At 38.6% G+C, this 21,277-nt stretch overlaps 1 protein-coding gene across 6 annotated transcripts in view; it reads left to right on the plus strand.

Annotated features, from left to right (window-relative positions):
* The window catches only part of LOC127432126 (high affinity cAMP-specific 3',5'-cyclic phosphodiesterase 7A-like), a 46,942-nt gene that overhangs the window by 21,085 nt on the left and 4,580 nt on the right, over nucleotides 1-21,277 (plus strand). Inside the window, exons 2-12 of one of the 6 annotated variants that reach the window (XM_051682945.1) lie at nucleotides 8,078-8,138; nucleotides 12,219-12,263; nucleotides 12,770-12,802; nucleotides 13,344-13,433; nucleotides 17,897-18,048; nucleotides 18,239-18,302; nucleotides 18,526-18,621; nucleotides 18,839-18,939; nucleotides 20,019-20,150; nucleotides 20,305-20,396; nucleotides 20,990-21,134. In XM_051682945.1, coding sequence (XP_051538905.1) covers nucleotides 8,078-8,138; nucleotides 12,219-12,263; nucleotides 12,770-12,802; nucleotides 13,344-13,433; nucleotides 17,897-18,048; nucleotides 18,239-18,302; nucleotides 18,526-18,621; nucleotides 18,839-18,939; nucleotides 20,019-20,150; nucleotides 20,305-20,396; nucleotides 20,990-21,134 — 1,011 coding nt within the window. The remainder of the gene's footprint in view (nucleotides 1-8,077; nucleotides 8,139-12,218; nucleotides 12,264-12,769; nucleotides 12,803-13,343; nucleotides 13,434-17,896; nucleotides 18,049-18,238; nucleotides 18,303-18,525; nucleotides 18,622-18,838; nucleotides 18,940-20,018; nucleotides 20,151-20,304; nucleotides 20,397-20,989; nucleotides 21,135-21,277) is intronic. The other 5 variants (XM_051682946.1, XM_051682947.1, XM_051682948.1 and 2 more) reach the window with 5 other exon arrangements.

The raw sequence follows: 21,277 nt of genomic DNA on the forward strand, positions 1-21,277 counted from the left end.
ACTGTCTCTTCCTGGATTAATTTAAAGAAAGTGGTGATTGGGTTTTCCCTTGTTGAAGGCCTGTGGTGTGGAACTGAATCCACTGTGGTTGTGGCATGTTACTGTGAAGTCCTTTGGTGATTTAATTGGGCTCCATCCCTCTTCGCACAAGCCTTTAACTTGTTTCGCATCGTAACGTTGTGTCAATAATTGGCTTGTAGGCCCGCAATGTTACGTTAGGCTAACCTGTTCAAATAGAGCCCTCAAAGCATTGCTTAAATTCCTCAGAGCTTTATAAAAGATGGCAATCGTGTCTTTCCACACCATCAAAGCAGCAGCAATTTGGACATTTTCATTTAATAAAGTGAATGGTGGTAATCAAGTGGTCAAGGCTCTGAGTTGGTAGCTTGAAGGTTGTAGGGTCACTTCCAAGGAATAGGCAACTGTGAACTTGACAGTTTCCGAGTGAACTGTAGTTCCCTTGAGAAATGCACTTAACCTCAGGTTGCCCCAATGGGACTGTTCCTGCAGTTAGTGTACTGCATGTTGCTTTGGCTTTAGGCTGTACAGAAAATGTTTGAGTAATTTGATTAGGAAATATCTTTAAATTAATCCTTTTCATCTTTGAATACTGCAGAGTGACAGTGGATCCAGAAATACAGTAAACATAGATGCGGCGATAAATGTCAAATGTCAGAGATTCAAAACAGTGCAAACGGTGACAGCAGTTGATTGTTGCATTTTGAAACTAAGCTTGTATATCACAACAACACCTTGTTTACATAGAAAGTTTTAAACACCCATAATGCATTCAGATGAAATGTGGAATGTGTATGAATATGGATGTTTTGCGGTATGTGATTGTACATAAATGGCAGGTGTTGTGATTCTTTTCTAGACAACTTGTTAATGTCCACTCATGAACATTGTTTTGTTAAGTTTAAACAAGGTATTAATTTGCATTGCAATTAGGGATGGGCATTAATGAGTAATTTTGTAGTCGAGTACTCTAACCCACAAAAATGATTAATCGATTGCTCGTAAATAACACTTATAACATGTGAGTGAAATTTATATTTTGTTTTATTCACAAACTTTACTAAGAACGGTTTCAAGATAAGCTAACTTCAACAAACTATGCTTTTCTTTCAGGAAAAAATTAAATGAACAATATGCTTTAATAAAAAAAGAAAAAAAAAGAAAAGATTTAAAAATATCAGTAAAAACAATTTGCACTCACCCGGAGCTTAGAAACATAGAAATCAATACTGGCAGCTTCAGGGTAATGCACATTTATAAACTCTGAGTCTACATAAAGGCTATCACATTTTTGTAATTTCACATGTGTTATTATTCAGAAAAACAAGTGGTGAAAGTTGCTTTTTATAAAATGCGTTCTGTCGGTGTTCAGAGATTCAACGAACATAAACAAATACTGGTCTGATAAGCTTCAGAGTTTCTCGTACAGCTTCGCGTGATCTTTTTCTTTGTTGGTTGGGATGACTCCAACAAGAACCAAATACCAATAGAGTATAATGCAATAAGAATAAAATATTACAAGTTTTGCCACACTTGGCTTCACACATGGCTAGGGATGCCATCATCATTCTTTCTCTCATCAAACACCTCGAAGACACACATCCACAACACCAACTAGTGGACTCAGTTGTTACATTTGGACATTTGGTAAGATATTCGGAGGGAAAGTACAGTATAATTCAGTGCTGCTCATGGCAGGCATATGCGCAAAGAAAAATCTATTTGCTAAATTCGAGTAATGTTTGTAATAGTCGACTAGCTGGTGCAGAACGTTAACTCAGTTAGCCAATTACTCGTGCTAATCTCTAATTGCCATACGTAGTATTTTGTGCAGAAGTAGCTGTGACATAATGCATTTTTGAGTCTTTGCATGAGTTGTTAATCATCTAAATAGTTGTGGTTGAACTTTGTGTCTCAATGAAGTATGAATGATCAATGAATGACACAGAAAGGAATGGATTGTTTAACAAACTAGCTGGATGGGCTTGCATTACATGTTTGCCACAGGCTACTTGGAGTATTGTGCCAGACAAACATAATAGTGTTTAGATGGCTCTGAAACATTCCGACCAATTATAAATGAGGTGGAATGTTATCTAGGTAGGTTTGAAAGTGGGGTTTTTAGACCTTTTACTCTTATCAAAATAATTGTTAGTTGTAGACTTACTTTGGATTTTAAAAAGTATCAGTGAAAGGATGAGTGAAGACAGTGACATTTTGTGTCTGTCATTAGGTAAATTCGGGGAATTGCTTTCCTCAGTTATCTTTGAACTATCTGTGCTGAACTCCAAAATAATTTCCTGATTTTTTTTTTTTCGGGCCCCAAGCCAGCTCGCTGAAAGTCAGCAAAACAGAGCAGACCGTCATGCCTCGCTGGCGCACAGCGACGTTGGCCTCTCCAAGAAATTCAACTCCTCCGTTCCCGCTCTCCGTGTCCGGCTGCGCTGATGCAGCTCGTGTGCTCAGCCCATATGGACACGGCTGGGTGGTTTGTCATGCCCTGCTCAGCCCCCTGGTAGAAATTACTCACACGCAAAAACACCAAGTAATGTGTGTAAACACTGAGTTTGTTGATACTAAAATACTGCCGCGGCTATAGCGATGACTCAATACTCGGTTTTCACAGGCTGAATGGTGGCTATAGCAGATAGAGGGTGTCAAAATGTAATTTGAGGTAAGGTGCCATCATTAGCCTATACACCAGTGTAGGGGAATAACTAACTAAGGATTACTACTACGTTTTTCAGTATGTAAAATGTATTCCTCAGCTGTGTTCAAAACAGTTTCCAGTGAGTAGTGGTGTAGTATTTCAAAGTGCTACTTTGAATTGATCATATACCTCTGTAGCTGAACGAACTGAGGCAATAGTGCGCAACAGTCTGGTTCCGGAAGTAAATATCCCATTCATTTTCTGCATAGACTAATCGTGTTTTAACAACAACTTATAAACCTTTAAAGACAGACCTACTGTGAGCGCCAGTGTAGTTAATCAGTGGTATACGTTTCTGTTGAAGCCATCAGTCCACGTAATTTCAACTTATTTCAACTTAAATTGTGTTTAATTGCGGAATTTCTGGTGAAGAACTACGCTACCAATTATCCTAAAGGGAAACGTTCCACCAATCAGAGAACTGCAGTGAACAAAGCTCGCCAAACAAGCCCTACAGCGACCGTCCACTCCCATGGCCTACTGTGATTGATTTAGGGCTGCCCCCGACCAAAGATTTTCCTAGTCGACAAGTACTAGGCATTAAATTAAGCCATTAGTCGACTAGTTGTCGCACGTTTATGATATTAATTTAATTACTTAAATATATTTATTGGGGGGGGCATCAGAAAATCGCTTGAGTTCCAGGGCTGAGAAAGAATGTTATAAGTAACATTTCTCAGTTCCAGGGCTGAGAAAGAATGTTATAAGTAACATTGCTAACACTGTTCTACATTACAGAAAAATACTAAACCGTAATAATGAGCCTTTAAAATATAAATTTTACAAGCGCACGCACGATGCGAGCCGCAACGACACCGGCATAAGCGGTAATGATTCCGAATGTGTCGCAAAAGCAAGCAGACTGTCTGAACACTTTGTTAATTTATAGAGAGAAATTCATATAACGGTTGTGCCGACAGACGATCTCGGGGATCAACGATGGTCAGAGTGATCGCCAATAGCTGATGACTTTGACCAGGTCAAGACAATATTTGGCTCATTTTTCCATTAATGTATTTTAAAATATTATTATTATTAAATTAATATTACAAATAATTTTCCCGTAGACACAGATACGCGCTTGAAGTAACACACTTTATATTATTTATATAGATGTCAGATGACCGTCTATGCGCATGTCTGACGTGCTGATACGGAGGTGTGCAGGCTCATGGAACACGCGCATGTAAAAGTTCTCACTCTTTGTTTCTGTCTTCCGATTTATTTTTAATTTTTTTGCAAGAACAGTATCGTCTATGAGTGCTGCAAATGACCTCAGGGGGTGCTCTGAGTTCTGAGCACAGAGCAGTTCATTGTGAACACAACTCTGCAACAAAACAAAAACACGTTCACCTCGAACCATGATTTATATTTCAGTGATTATTATCATCATTATAATGATTATTTTTACACTTATAATAGTTTTTATGTCTTCATTTGTGTAAGTAATTTTCCTCCTGCATGTTTAGATGGATACTTGCCTGACTGTAAGTGGAAAGGTGGTTACTTGTGTATATATATAATTTTTTTGATCACTTTATTATTTTAATTGCTTTTTAATTTCGTTTGGAGCGCAATTTGAATTGAGAAATTTATTTGATTTAAGTTTTTCGTTTTTTCAATAAATTAATTAAATTTTTAATGCAAAATCACTAAAGCAAAAATATTCACCGATCCCTCAGCCCGGGGGTTGTCGATGTAATTGGATATTGCGTATATATATATATATATATATATATATATATATATATATATATATATATATATATATATATATATATATCGTGAAGGAGGGAACAAAACAAATGTATTCACACAAATGATGTATTTTCCCAGACAACGAAATTCACAACTGTTGTTAGCCATCTTTCAAAAAGTTGAACAACACACATTTTAATTGCACTTAATTTTTTTCCAGTTTCATTTGAATTTTTAGTTAAAATAAAAAAAATATATTTTTTATACTATTTAGAAGTCAACAGTTTAAATTGTTTTTAATTCCATTTTGTCATTCGCAATGCTTCATGGGATTGTAGTTCATTCCCTCATTAAAAACATTAAGGACACTTTTTGGACTTTTTGTCTGATTTTCAAATACTTCTTTGCTTCAAATCAAAGTGTGCAATGTCGTGATTCACTTCGGAGTTATTGGTTTGATTTATTGCTTCGAATGCTTTTATGAAGTCCCCATAGAAAAAATGAATGGGAAAAACTCTTCTGGAAAAAAGACAGTTGAAAAAGTGGGCACTGTTGCACTCTATAATCAAACACGCTCTTAAAAACTGTCCTAAATAGAGGAGGGCCTGGGTAGCTCAGCGAGTATCGATGCTGACTACCACACCTGGAGTCGCGAGTTCGAATCCAGGGCGTGCTGAGTGACTCCAGCCAGGTCTCCTAAGTAACCAAATTGGCCCGGTTGCTAGGGAGGGTAGAGTCACATGGGGTAACCTCTTCGTGGTCGCGATTAGAGGTTCTTGCTCTCAAAGGGGCGCGTGGTAAGTTGTGCGTGGATCGCGGAGGATAGCATGAGCCTCCACATGCTGTGAGTCTCCACGGTGTCATGCACAACAAACGGATTGATGGTCTCAGAAGCAGAGGCAACTGAGACTTGTCCTCCGCCACCCGGATTGAGGTGAGTAACTGTGCCATCATGAGGACCTACTAAGTAGGGGGAATTGGGCATTCCAAATTGGGAGAAAAGGGGATAAAATGAAAAAAAAAAAAAAAATCCTAAATTTGATTCTTCTCAAGTAGTGTTCGTAAATCAGATTCAGTTTACAGAATCAGTTTGTTTGGCTGAACCATTCACCAATAAATGATTTACAGATTCTTTAAAGTTCCCTTGCAGAAGTCCGTGTCATCCGTTTTGTTGCTAAATATTTAGTTAATTGCTCATGTTCCACACTTTTAGACTCCGCTATATAAATGTTTTTAGTTTTTGTTGTAAATTTGTTATAAAAATATTGTTCCCTTTAATAGCTTCAATGTACTTCTTGTTAGTATCTTGTAGTGTTGCTAACTACTTTTTTAAAGGGTTGCTTGAATGTAGTTTAACTCCTTTTAAATGAGTAACTTGTAGTTTGGCAAGCTGCAGTTTCAAAGTAGCTTCTCCAACACTGATATTCACTTTGCAGTTTTACAGTTCATCTTTTCTGCTGGTTATTAGTTTAACTCGAAGCACTGCTATCATTTATGGCCTGTTGCCTTTCAAAATGTAGACTGGCCTCCAGCACATTAATACCCCGACCGAACTGTCCCTGCCTGCAGATTACAGGACCCTCTGTCTTTCATTTTCGTTAAGTGCACTTGGCGCTGGATTACGTGTACGCATAATGTGTTTAAATCATCTTTGTAGTTGCAGCTCGTGTGCATTTGGACAGAGGCTTAAGGCGCGGGAGGACTGTTAATGGATAAAAATCAAGTATGCAAATTGGTTCAGTCTATTGACGTGAGAGGCTGAATTGTATGCCATCTGGGGACACTCCGAAAAGCCATCTAAGAGCAGCGCTGAAGTGGTTGTCTTTGGGTACGATGCACGGGTTTTTATATATATATATATATATATATGGCGGTTCTTGTATTTTCACAATGAGCTTTTCTCCTCATACTTATTTCCAAAGGATGCCCAAAGCCTTGTTTCTGTATGTATTTGCGTTTGAGTAATTAAATGGATGGGTCACCCAAAAATGAAAATGCTGCCATCATTTACTCACGCTCATGCTGTCTCAAACATCAGTGGCTTTCTTTCTTCCGTTGAACACACAAGATGTTTGGCAGAATGTTCAGACTTCCCATTCACTTTCATTGTATGGAAGAAAGATGCCTTAAGCCTTACATATGTTTTTGCGTTCCACTGAAGAAAGAAAGTCAAATAGGTTTGGAACAACATTTTCATTTTTGGGGACTTTTAAAGACAAGACAAAAAATGTATGACAGCAAAAGGTCGAATTATTCATCTATTCATCTGTTTCTTTTTCTCGCAAAGCATTTGATAACAAGCCCTTATGCTTTCCTCTGCTGTTCAGACTGTTCTTTGTTCCAGCAGTGCCTATGACATCTAAAAAAAAAACCTGTGCTACCTTTTAAGAAACAGCGAGTAATTAAACTGCATGTTCGACACAAAGAAGCCTCTTTCAAGTGCTGAGGTCAGAGAATGCACCGTCCTCCGTCCCTGGATGGGCCAATCACATGCAACAGAGCATCATAAGCAGTGGTACGAGTGTCTGTTCTTGAATACATTTCTGAGTGGCCCTGTATGGAAGCATAATGGACAGGAGAGCAGATTACACAGGACAGATGATGCACGCTTAATTCGGGGTGGGGGTGGGGGGGGGGGGTGTTTGATTCTGATTCACAACCTCTCGATTTGATTTCAGTATGTTTTGATTCTGATTTATTTGGGTAAATTTCATTTATAATGTCCATTTTGTTTACATATGAAAGAGATTTTCTCAGCCAATGCTGAAAATTATATAGGGAACCTTCTAATTTGGTAGGTACATGAAAACAACAGGGTCCAAACTATGTGTTCCAATTGATTTTTATTTAACAGGTATAATCAATGCAACCAAAGCTGAAGTTAACTTTAAACTAAAAGTAAAATATTGATTTGGGGATTTTAAGTATTGATATTGGGATTACTCAAATTAGAAAAATCTATATATTTAACCCAGCTCTACTTTGTACATACTTTATTACTTTCATACTTCTTTGGTACTTCCATATTGTTTACTGCCCTTACAAAAAGTACAGTGATTGTACCATATTATAATACCATATATGCTACTAAACGATTAACATATTCTTACAGTGCAATAAACCATAATATTTACATTGCCCTCCAAGGTACTTAACAAAATACCATAATATTACCATGGTTACATGTCTAAAAAAACATGGTAATACCATGTCTTGACCAGTTTCCTTTAGAACAGTAAGTGAGTATTGTTATCTGTATGTCACTTGCCTTTTAAAAGCTCTTTGACTTTTTAGTCTGATTTATTTGTTAATGTTTAGAAGAAAAGCATATATAAATGTCCATGTCATTTGGTTGTTTACACACATATCAGCTGGATGTGTGTTTTTTGATAAATTGTTCCAACTGCCAAAAACAAATAAATAAAGTTAATAGGCTCTTTTAATAAAAGAAAATCTTCAAATGGTTTCTGAAGGGAAATACACAACAGATACTACTGTGTGTTACTGTTGATTTTTTTTGTGAGTAATGGCAGTGTTTGGTTAAGCTGTATTTGAATATACACTGCTGAGCATTTGGCTTGAATATGAGTTTTTCTTGCATGTTTGAGTAAATGCAAATAGTGACGTTTGTCTGCATCTCTTCCCCCGCAGAGACGCGGAGCAATCTCCTATGACAGCTCTGATCAAACTGCTCTGTATATTCGCATGTTAGGTAAGCACCATCTTCTCAGCCTGAGACACACACATACACACTCAACCTGTAAACAAATGCAGACACAGGGTAGCTGTACCACTCTGCACTGGAAGTTACCAAGCACACCCATTAAACAACAGATTGTGTAACAGGGAGGGGATGGAGAGCCTCTACCGTCAGTCAAAAAAGCCTCTGATAATCTCTTTGTTACATCCAAAGCTTAAGTCTTTCATCAAATGGGAATTGCTTAGCATTTCCCTGAATTTTCCTTTGATTTAATAGTTATCAAACCCCGACTCAGCCTGATTGCTGACCCCTGGGACCTTCTTTCGTTTTACTTTGCCCCATTGACTAGGACCACACTGAAAGATCCAGGGGCCTCATTTATAAAACGTACGTACGATCAGTCCGAATGTGGTCATATTTAGATTGTGTATGCATTATGTAAATGCTTTTCTGCTGTAACAGAATATTTCTTTATAGCCCTATCGGCACATTACCATAATAAACTAATTTTGAGACCTTCGAGATAACCAGCAGGTGTAGTAAATGGTATGTAATATGCCAAGTAAATTTTTGGAGTGAGGAGAGATTATAGTTATAAAACCCTTAAAGCATAGCTAAATCAATATACAGATGGTTGAAAGCACTGTAACAATCCCTTATTTAAAACTGGCCTACATTTTTTCATCAATACATCCTTTAGCCTCTTGTCTGCTGTTTAAAGGACATAAGTAAAACTGAATAATTTGACTAAAATACTAAAATGCAGCGTAATCAAGAGCGCACAGACTGGGGCCTGGGTAGCTCAGTGGTAAAAGACACTGGCTACCAGCCCTGGAGTTCGCTAGTTTGCTAGTTCGAATCCCAGGGCGTGCTGAGTGACTCCAGCCAAGTCTCCTGAGCAACCAAATTGGCCCGGTTGCTAGGGAGGGTAGAGTCACATGGGGTAACCTCCTCATGGTCACTATAATGTGGTTCGTTCTCGGAGGGGCGCGTGGTGAGTTGAGCGTGGATGCCGCGGTGGATGGCGTGAAGCCCCTACACGCGCTATGTCTCCGTGGCAACGCGCTCAACAAGCCACGTGATAAGATGCGTGGGTTAGCGGTCTCAGACGCGGAGGCAGCTGGGATTCGTCCTCCGCCACCTGGATTGAGGTGAATCACTACTCGACCACGAGGACTTAAAAGCGCTTTGGGAATTAGGCATTCCAAATTGGGTGAAAAAAAAAAAAAAAAGAGCGCACAGACTAGCGAAAAAAGAATGCGCATGTAGTTTAAACACGATTGCCATGTAGACTATGCATACTTCATTATATGTAAAGAAGCACAAACCTCTTTTTGAAATTAATGGGAAAAAAGTGGCCAATGAATGGATTTATTATTGATGATGTAAATGAATAACTGATTACACTGAATTATTGATTAGGTTACAATGTATGGGCAGAAACTGGTCGCTGCACTCCCTTTTTTTTTTTCTCTTTTTTAAATTTTTTTTTTGAAATCCTGGCCAATCGCACAAGAACATTTTATATGAATGAACGAATTGAATAAGTTTGCACATGCGTTTTTATTGCATTTCTTTTCACTATATTAGGAAATTTGTGGGTGTCCTGTAGGTGGAACGAGTGTATGTTTTTAAGATGAATTGCGATTTCTTCGTGCATACGGACGTTTTATAAATCATTCGTAGGAACATTAAGGAAATTGTCGTGCGTTCACATTTAAGATCATTTTATAAATTAGGCCCTAGGGGCCTGCTGTACAAACACGGTGTATGTGCAATGGTAATTGAAAAGTGCATTCACAATCCTACACCGGATTTACTGGAGAAGCAAAATACCTTACAAAAATATTTCACACAAAATAAAAATTCTGTCATCATTTAGTCAACCTCATGTCGTTCCAAACCCATATTACTTACTTTCTTATGCAGAACACAAAAGGAGAAATTGTAATGAATATCTTAGTCCATCTTTTCAATATAATGGTAGTTGATAGTAGGGCTGGGAAATTAATACACATTTCCCGATTTGATTAGATTTTGATTTGGTTCTGATTAGGGCTGTCGAATTAATGCGTTAATTCAGTGCGATTAATTATATGAAAATAACGTGTTAAAAAAATGTACGCAAATATTCATGTTCCCAGACCATAATAAAAAATATTCTTACCATAGAAAGCAATTCAAGCTTGAAGTACCACCTGTTTTCAGGAGGGGGCAGTAAGCGAAACTCCAGCTGTATAGGCAACGCGAAGCTGTAAAGACAACAACCCACACTCAGGCTTGACACTAGTCCTTTTTCACAGACTGTGATGTTGCCTTATTTAGCAGCGTAAATCTTGCAAATTTTTTATATTATACATTTTTAAAATATTGAGTGTAAATTTATAACATTATGCTATGTGTTATATTACCCTGAAATTAGTTTTAAAAAACGAATTACCACAGCTGCGAGGGGTTTCTATCACAGCTCCTGAGAATGACAGTAAATTTGGCATCTTCTCCCATTTTACTGTCTTAATCCACCGCTCTCTATTTTTTCCTCTTCTGGAAAGTCATTCAAACGTAATAGTGGATTTTTTTCTTTTGGTCTTGGAGCAAATGGGTAGGTGAAAATAATATTTGCTGCGATCTTCCATTCACTCCCATTCACCACTGTCGAAGTTTACCCTGCAAATGTTTACTTCCGCATTCTAAGACCCGGAGTGTGAAAAAGATCTATAGTGACAGCACAAGATGAGAACGCGTTCAAACACAGCTGCTGGACGGAGCGCCACTCTGAATGCAGTGAAAGGATCTCGTGATCGTTCAAATGAAGATTGCGATGCATTGGAAAATCGATATTTTTACCCACATGTATTGAGGACCTTTCTCAGCAAATATTTATAAACGCGACTACTTTGACTAATCGGCATATCATGAAATTAATTCGATTAAAAATGTTAAATCAGTTGACAGCCCTAGTTCTGATTTATTTGGGTACATTTCAGTTATACTGTCTATTTTGCTTACATGTGAAAGAAATTCTCTCAGTTAATGCTATAAATTACACAAGGAACCTTCTAACTTGGTATGTTAAGAAAATATTAATAAAAAAATAACACTAGGGCCCAAACAATAAAAAAGAATCGATATCGGGATCGATCAATTGAAGATTGTAAATAATCTAAAAATCAATACTTTTTACCCAGCCCTAGTATTTAGTAACTCGCTTTTAAGCTTAAAAAAGGACCCAAAAGTATCATAAAAGTAGTCCATGCGACTTGTGCGTTATACTCTTAAGTCTTCTAAAAGAAGTCTTCTACTTCTCAGTACTTTTGATGAGAAACAACACTAAATGTAAGTGATTTTTTCAGTGAAAATCTTGACGTTCTTGAGTGCTATGAGAGAAGCACGTTCACAGTGGCTTGCGTGTTCGCTAGCGCTAAAAACAATGCAAGTTCTCTCAAACGCATTCCACTGTGAATGAGCTTCTTGCATGCACTCACGAACGTGCAAATCGAGCTAATTTATCTTATTTATAGATAATTTATCGATTTTTTTAGCAGAATTTTAGGCCTATATATGATCATACAGCTCAGCCCTACCAATTAGGATTTAGAAAGTGAACTGTGCAGGTTGTGGCGAACAAACTATTTTATAAATCTAAAAATGTTTGTGTGTACTCAAAATCTGCCATTTGTTTGTATACATATTTTTAGGATAAAACCTATGCTAGGTTTTATACATGAGGCTCCTCGTCTGTGCTGTCAGAGATTTTACATGATAGTAATGCACCTCAATTTAAGCTTGTTCCATGTATGTCTACATTAAAATTAAATTGACTGGCATTTACACAATCATTTCACAATCATGTCCAGTGTTTTATAAATTAATTCCTCTTATGAACATTAACTACCGTCTTACCATGGCTGCCTTGCCTTCTGTCTTTACACTGAACAATAAATGATGAAGACGCTAGAAAATTCTGAATAACCTGGAATAGCTACACATCTATAACATCACTTTCTTAAGCATGTAGCCAAAATCCCAGTAAAGCTAACTCTAACTCCTAATATTTGATCATAATTTCTTTTTTTGTTTGTTTTTTTTAAGCTGTGACAAACAAAACAATCAAACCCTCATTCGTGTTTACACCAGGTATGAACCAACACATACATCTTCACAAGGAGAGACAACCGCTCACTAGCTTTCACGGCCTATCCCTTTAACAACTCTTCCACACCATTCCTCCTTAAAGACCTGCATCAGTGGGCACAGCCTAATCAGTGGCACTTCTCACGTTTAAAAGTCTTATAATGTTTATGTGTCAGGGGAGAAGTTTTGGCTACGTACGAGAAGTTACGTAGGTTTAACGTAAAACAGTAAGACCCTAATCGATAGTGGTCACTTGGATGTGGCTCTTGCTTTCTCAACCTCTTTTTCTTCTGCATGTTCATATAGCTTTCGTCTGTTTATTTATTTATTTATTTATTTTTATGTCTGATTCGCCTGTGGCATGTGACTTGTACATTTGGTCCGATTCTATGATTGCTATTTTTTTTGTTTTGTTATGTTTCGTTTGAAAACTCATGTCTTTCATTTTTTTTATTCATTTAAATAGTGTTTTTATGTAATTGTAATTCACAGTTTTGGTATTTTGATAGGGGCTTGTGTAATATTCAAACAGCTGTTTTCAAGTAAGTAAATAAACCGGTGGGAGGCTGTATTTTTTTTATTTGTTTATTGACTTAATTTACACATTGACTACACTGCACATACACTCCAATCAGTAGTGACTGACATGTTGGAGGCTGCCATTACTCCGTTAAAGTTTATGCGTCCCCCCCCCCCTCCCTCCCCATGCAAATACACACACACACAGCCAAGAGTTTGATGAAAAGGCCTATTGAATGACTTTTAACAGATGTGACTTAAGAGCTTTGGCCAGCCTCGTTGAGGTCCCTCTGATTTCCTCTCCATTCTGTCCTGGGCTATAGCACAAGCTTGTCTTTCTTCCATTCGTCCTCCTGTGCTCCTAGCCGTCTGAATAGTAATGCATAAGTCCCTCTGGCATGGCAATGCATGGCCCAGCCCCCAAACCCCCTCTGTGTTCTTCCATCGCCTGTTTGTGTATGTTTCTGTACCCCCATAGCCAAGCCTCTTACCCTGCTGTGGGTTAAAGTGTACATTGTGTTTTCTAACAAATGTCTTGAGGACCTGTGTGTTGATGCCTTCTAGGAGATGTGAGAGTGAGAAGTCAGGTAGGCTTTGAACCTGAACGAAGAGGCTCGCACCCATACCTGGGCGTCGATTTCCGCACATTGCACTGTAAGTATTGAAATAATTCACTTGTCCAATCACACACATTGCTACTGTAAATGCATGGACAATCAAAGCACTAAAAATCATAACAGACACCTTTGGTTCCAGAAGTATTTTTTCCATTTATTTTCTCCATAGGCATTTGAAAAAGTTCTAAGCCATGAATCAAACCAATGAGCTGGGAGATACAGTGCATCCGGAAAGTATTCACAGCGCTTTACTTTTTCCACATTTTGTTATGTTACAGCCTTATTCCAAAATGGATTAAATTCATTATTTTCCTCAAAATTCTACAAACAATACCCCATAATGACAACGTGAAAGAAGTTTGTTTGAAATCTTTGCAAATTTATAAAAAAATAAATAAATAAAAAAAAATCACATGTACATAAGTATTCACAGCCTTTGCCATGACACTCAAAATTGAGCTCAGGTGCATCCTGTTTCCACTGATCATCCTTGAGATGTTTCTACAACTTGATTGGAGTCCACCTCTGGTAAATTCAGTTGATTGGACATGATTTGGAAAGGCACACACCTGTCTATATAAGGTCCCACAGTTAACAGTGCATGTCAGAGCGCAAACCAAGCCATGAAGTCCAAGGAATTGTCTGTAGACCTCCGAGACAGGTTTGTACCGAGGCACAGATCTGGGGAAGGGTACAGAAAAATGTCTGCAGCATTGAAGGTCCCAATGAGCACAGTGGCCTCCATCATCCATAAATGGAAGAAGTTTGGAACCACCAGGACTCTTCCTAGAGCTGGCCGCCCGGCCAAACTGAGCGATCGGGGGAGAAGGGCCTTAGTCAGGGAGGTGACCAAGAACCCGATGGTCACTCTGACAAAGCTCCAGCATTTCTCTGTGGAGAGAGGAGAACCTTCCAGAAGAACAACCATCTCTGCAGCACTCCACCAATCAGGCCTGTATGGTAGAGTGGCCAGACGGAAGCCACTCCTCAGTAAAAGGCATATGACAGCCCGCCTGGAGTTTGCCAAAAGGCACCTGAAGGACTCTCAGACCATGAGAAACAAAATTCTCTGGTCTGATGAAACAAAGATTGAACTCTTTGGCCTGAATGGCAAACGTCATGTCTGGAGGAAACCAGGCACCGCTCATCACCTGGCCAATACCATCCCTACAGTGAAGCATGGTGGTGGCAGCATCATGCTGTGGGATGTTTTTCAGCGGCAGGAACTGGGAGACTAGTCAGGATCGAGGGAAAGATGAATGCAGCAATGTACAGAGACATCCTTGATGAAAACTTGCTCCAGAGCGCTCTGGACCTCAGACTGGGGTGAAGGTTCATCTTCCAACAGGACAACGACCCTAAGCACATAGCCAAGATAACAAAGTGAGTGGCTACGGGACAACTCTGTGAATGTCCTTGAGTGGCCCAGCCAGAGCCCAGACTTGAACCTGATTGAACATCTCTGGAGAGATCTGAAAATGGCTGTGCACCGACGCTCCCCATCCAACCTGATGGAGCTTGAGAGGTCCTGCAAAGAAGAATGGGAGAAACTGCCCAAAAATAGGTGTGCCAAGCTTGTAGCATCATATTCAAAGACTTGAGGCTGTAAGTGGTGCCAAAGGTGCTTCAACAAAGTATTGAGCAAAGGCTGTGAATACTTATGTACATGTGATTTCTTTTTTATAAATTTGCAAAGATTTCAAACAAACTTCTTTCACGTTGTCATTATGGGGTATTGTTTGTAGAATTTTGAGGAAAATAATGAATTTAATCCATTTTGGAATAAGGCTGTAACAACAAAATGTGGGAAAAAGTGAAGCGCTGGGAATACTTTCTGGATGCACTGTAAATCTCAATATAACAGCATTCGATTCTAAGCCAAAAGGGACAAAAGTAAAAAAAAAATTGTACTTGGGGAATTAAAGGGATAGTTCACCCAAAAATGAAAATTCAAACATCATTTGCTCACCCTCATGCCATCCCAGATGTGTATGACTTTCTTTCTTCTGCTGAACACAAATGAAGATTTTTTTGAAGAATATTTCAGCTCTGTAGGTCCAAACAATGCAAGTGAATGGTGATCAGACCTTTGTAGCTCCAAATATCACATGACGGAAACATAAAAGTAATCCATAAGACTCCAGTGGTTAAATCTGTATATCATTAGTGATATGATAGATGTGGGTGAGAAACAGATCAAAATTTAAGCCCTTTTTTTATTCTAAATCTCCACTTTTACATCTGAAAGCCATTTACACCACATGTGGTGCCTGTTTAGTTTCACTTTCACATCTGAAAGTGAAAGTGGAGATTTAGTGTAAAAAAGGACGTACATTTTGATCTGTTTCTCACCCACATCTATTGTATCGCTTCTGAAGATATAGATTTAACCACTGGAGTCTTATGGAAACAAAACCTCTGTCTAATGCTTTAACTGTCTAACACATTTTAACTGAAGTTAGGTAGGCAGCTAGTTAGCCTGTGGAAACCACTGCTGTGGAAATTGTCTTATTCCTGTTTCCATGGTAACAGCAAATTTTCTGATCGGTGGATCTCTCTTCAGGATTGTGGGTAGTGTAGTACTTTGTGTAGTAAGAATTAGTAATAGACTGATATATCGGTCAGGCCGATTAATCGGCCGATATTTGGCCTTTTTTTTTTTTTTTTGCGATTATCTGGATAACCGCTTATCTGATTAACAGAAGTGTTAACTTTCCCTTGTGTCAGTTCCAAAATCTTCCAATAGATTTGTCAATGGATAGTCAACACTATTTAAATATATATATATATATATATATATATATATTATAGATGTTATATGTAATATTTTTACTGTACTAAATCATAAAATGGCAGTATATTCTACTTTGAAGTTTCCATTCCGGGCTGGAATTTCTGTTTCTGTTTTGGCCTGTGTGATCCCGCCCACTGCCCACTCACCAATAGTATTTCGACACCACCGGGTTGCCAGATTTGAACAAGTTTGCAGGCAAACAACACTGCGTGCTGCAGCCATGGAAGCCAGCAAACGAACTGGATCAGAGATAACAGATTCCACCCGACCTAAAAAGCCTCGCCAAACTAAAACCACCATGACCAGAGGCGTAGTAAAACAAGGATACATTTTGGAGATGCCTTTGGAAGATGGAGACAGCTTAAAGCCCAGAAATCCTTTAAAACGGATGCTGAGTTGGCTAATTTTCTCCTTAACAAGTAAGCATTGAGTGTCATTCTGGCAACCCGCATGAGCTTCGAGTCTGGGGCGGGGCAGACAACTCTCCAATATTTTGAATTTGGACTGCAGTACCCATTTCAAGCGCTTTTTGTCAATCTTACATATAGCACCTTTGAAGTTTATGCAAATTTGAGGACATATTGAATAAAATAAGTCTTTGTTTCACTTTAGAAATTTTGTATACATCTCATTTTGCTGTTGTTGAATTGTATGATGTTTATCGGCATTTAGATCGGCCATCCTGCTCTCTAGATATCGTATTGGCATCGGCCAGTGAAAAACCGGTCGACCACTAGTAAGAATTCAGCAATTGAGTTAAAATCACACTTACTACTTTTGACCTCTAAATATGCCTATCGCAATTATTACATAATTGCCTGAATGTGATTTGATCTAACCACAGCTGCTGCCTACCCCATTTTTGCTCCACATTCTAAATAAGGGCTTGTGGGTTTAATCGTAGAGCCTTAATATAATGTGTGAAAGTGAATAATTTAGGACAGAAATATATTACTGTTGCATAGTATAATAAAGATATACTGTATAGTATAATTTAATATATTATAAATATTAAAAAAGTGTAAATATAAAGTTAATGTAGACTAAAGCAGGGTCCTGGGTAGCTCAGTGGTAAAGACGCTGACTACGTTCGCTGGAGTTCGCTAGTTCAAATCTCAGGGCGTGCTGAGTGACTTCAGCCAGGTCTCCTAAGCAACCAAATAGGCCCGGTTGCTAGGGAGGGTAGAGTCACATGGGGTAACCTCTTCGTGGTCGCTATAATGTGGTTTGTTCTCGGTGGGGCGCGTGGTGAGTTGAGTGCGGATGCCGCGGTGGATGGCGTGAAGCCTCCACACGCGCCATGATAATTAATCATCAGCCAAATTTCATAATCGTGACAGCCCTACTTCTAAAGAAGAATAAAAGTTTTGTATGTTAACACTAAAAATCTATTTCTTTAGGAGAACCGTACACTAAGAGTACATGACAAGGTTTGTTGCTCTTTTGTTGTGGTGAAACTCAGTTTTAAAGATGCTTCTTAGACTGGTCTTGCCCTTTGTGCTCCAGTCAGGTGTGACCTCTCATAGGCTGCCTAAGCAAGACAATTGCAACGATAGCAACCAAAAGTTTTAAACAGCAGGGATGTAAGTCTGGGTGAGGGTGGGGTAGATTTTGACAGAATTCAAAGCTTAAGTCACAACAATGACAGCTGTTCGGTGTCCTGTATTATGGAATTGTCATGCCCTCTTTTTCTTGTGTGTACACAGCCCGTGCTGAGTCAGCAGGGTCGATCCCAGCTCGGAGAATCCAGAGGCTCTTTAGTTTCCAGCGACACCTGCTTTCATCCCGTCTGCTACGAGGAGCACCACACCTCAACCCCCTCCACATTCTGGATGAGGACTACTGCGGCCAGGCCAAGGTATGTGCGGACACACACACACACACACACACACACACCAACCCGATTAAGAAAACCTCAGTGACTCAAAGGATTTTTAAAGTGCTTGCGGTGCAAAAATTACACACATTAGCTTTAAATTAGTTTACATCATTGTGTTTGAAATTTCATACTACTTGACATTTTCATCTGTGTTTTAATTTTCTCACAGTGTATGCTAGAAAAGGTTGGAAGCTGGAATTTCGACATATTCCTCTTTGACAGACTTACAAATGGTAAATATTTTTGTTGGTCATAAATCTGTGTTTGTGTGTAAAAGCATTTGTGATCTTTTACCTCTCTTTCTTGTAATCCACTTTAACAAACGACTGAACAGTAGTTCACATTCAGTTGTGGTCAACACTGCCACTTGTTGGTTGACACGCACATATGCAATATTGAGCAAAAAGCATGTCCTTTGGGCGTGAATCTTTGTACATCTTGCATTCTGTTTTTCAGGTAACAGTCTTGTCTGCTTGACATTTCATTTGCTGAATCAATATGGCCTCATTGAGCTCTTCCAGTTAGACATGGTTAAAGTGCGTCACTTTTTAGGTAGGTGTTTTCCAGACTGAATTAAGTTTGACGTCACTTGTTTTTGCAAAATTAGACTTGGGGAACTGTCCATTATGTTTACCCTCATGATCTTGGGAAAAGTTTCTTACCAAAGTGACTCAAAACATTCAAGTGCTTGTATACATTAGAATTGCGTCCATAAACAGAACTTATATGCTTATTTGTCTCTCATTGGAAGCTGTGCTCTGATTTTCAGTTCTGGTACAAGAAGACTACCACAATCAGAACCCGTACCACAATGCAGTCCATGCTGCTGACGTCACCCAGGCCATGCACTGTTACCTTAGAGAACCCAAGGTGAGTCTTTCAGCCAAAACCTTGCTGAGATGTTCACAGAGCAGTGTTTCCTACAGGATGTTTTGCCTGTCGGCTCGAATGATTCATTAAAAAGAACTGCACCAACTGAGCAGTTTGTACACTAATTGAATTGCTTGTTGCACTGCATGCTTGTTTTTTGCATGCAGTCAGCAAGGATATGTCATGTTGACTATTTATTGTCAATATAATATTTTGTGGAGCCCAGTTTTTTTCTTCTGTCATCGTCACATGCAATTCACAAGCTCAAATGCTTTTTTTTATTTATTTTTTTTATAGCTAAAATATATATATATATATATATATATATATATATATTTATTTATTTTGCTGTGGTGTTGCTGAACCCACATAATATACTGAAAGTATCCTTTAAAGGGATAGTTCACCCAAAAATGTAAATTCTGTCATCATTACTCACCCTCATGTCATCCCCGATGTGTATGACTTTATTCTGCTGAACACAAACGAATATTTTTAGAAGAATATCTCAGCTCTGTAGGTCCATACAATGCAAGTGAATGGTGACCAGACCTTTCAAGCTCCAAAAATCACATAAATGCAGTATAAAAGTAATCCATATGACCCCAGTGGTTAAATCTATATCTTCAGAAGCGATATGATAGGTGTGTGAGAAACAGATCAATATTTAAGTCCTTTTTTAACTATAAATCTTCACTTTTTCACATTCTGAAAGTGAAAATGTAGATTTATAGTAAAAAAGGATAGAACTATTGATCTGTTTCTCATCCAAAGTGATTGTGTCACTTCAGAAGACATATATTAAACCTCTAGAGTATGGATTACGTTTATGCTGCCTTTATGTGATTTTTGGAACTTCAAAGTTCTGGCCACCATTTACTTGCATTGAAAGGAGCTAAAATATTCTTCTTAAAATCTTTGTTTGTAATGAGCAGAAGGGATGACGTGAGGGTGAATGGGTGATTGGAGAATGTCATTTTTGGGTGAACTATGCCTTTAAGAATGTGCTAAATGATAAAATGACTGCTTAAGAATGACTACTTACACTTAAGAATGTCTGTTTGTGTCTGTGTTCACAGCTCACCCAGTCCCTCACATCATGTGACATCCTCTTAGGGTTGCTGGCAGCGGCCACACACGATCTGGACCACCCTGGAGTCAACCAGCCTTTCCTCATTAAAACCAACCATTACCTTGCAGCTTTGTACCGGGTTAGAGCACTATCCAATGGAATTTAAGTGCATCATTAGCCCTATAATCCTCTTTGTGTTCCAAGTCAATTGCTGTATTTGTAAATATGTCAAAGTCACTCACTGCTGACGGGTGTGTGTGTGTGTGTGTGTGTGTGTGTGTGTAACTCTGTAGAATACCTCAGTTCTGGAGAATCATCACTGGAAGTCTGCAGTGGGTCTGCTGAGAGAGACCGAACTTTTCTCCCATCTGCCCGCAGAGGACAGGTTAGTGTCTCCTACAGGCTTGTTCACTTCGACATAGTGTTGTAAAACTTACGACATAGTGTTGTTACATACTTATATATTTTTTATATTTACAGGGGCTATATTCTGCACTAGGCTTCATTAGCATTTAATTATTTCCCTAATGTCCACTTATAAATGTAATCAATGTTTCTTGCACAATAAATAATCATAATTTAGTTGTACATTACTGTTGCACTTGAGTCTAAATGGAAGCAAATCCCTGCAGCCTTGTTCTGCTTACATATAGTGGAAAGCTGTAATAGCAGCAAAAGGAGGACCAACTCCCTTCTTCTCCCTGTTTATTTTGGTGTCCACATAGCTTTGGCCATGTAGAGGATACAGTATGCAAAATATCTTTATGACTGGCTAACATCTGTGTAACGGTGGTATTGAATGGCCTGTTTTTACTGCTTAGTTTTCATTAATAGATTGGTTGAACTGCAGTGAGAGCTTTGAATTGTGAAAGTTAGAGTATGTTTATGTTGTATCAAACACTTTTATTTCAAAAGTGCACGGAAAATCCCGTGTTCCACGAGATGTCCCCCTTAATTGGTGTTTGTGGTGTCTCACAGTCTGAGTATAGAGAGGCAGCTGGGCTCACTGATTCTGGCCACAGACATCAGCAGACAGAACGATTACCTGTCCCGCTTCCGGACTCACCTGGATGAGAATAACCTTTGTTTGGGAAACGCTTCTCATCGACATTTCATTCTGCAGGTGGGAATTTGGAATTCAACTTCGATTTCGCTAAACCTTTTGTTAAAACAATGCAAGAATGCAGATGCCCTACAAAAGTGACTTGAGTAATGAAAACTAGTAATGAAATGATAAATGTAGGGAGGTTTGTGCTGAAAACTGAA

Source organism: Myxocyprinus asiaticus, chromosome 41, assembly GCF_019703515.2.
Source record: "Myxocyprinus asiaticus isolate MX2 ecotype Aquarium Trade chromosome 41, UBuf_Myxa_2, whole genome shotgun sequence".
NCBI lineage: Eukaryota > Metazoa > Chordata > Actinopteri > Cypriniformes > Catostomidae > Myxocyprinus > Myxocyprinus asiaticus.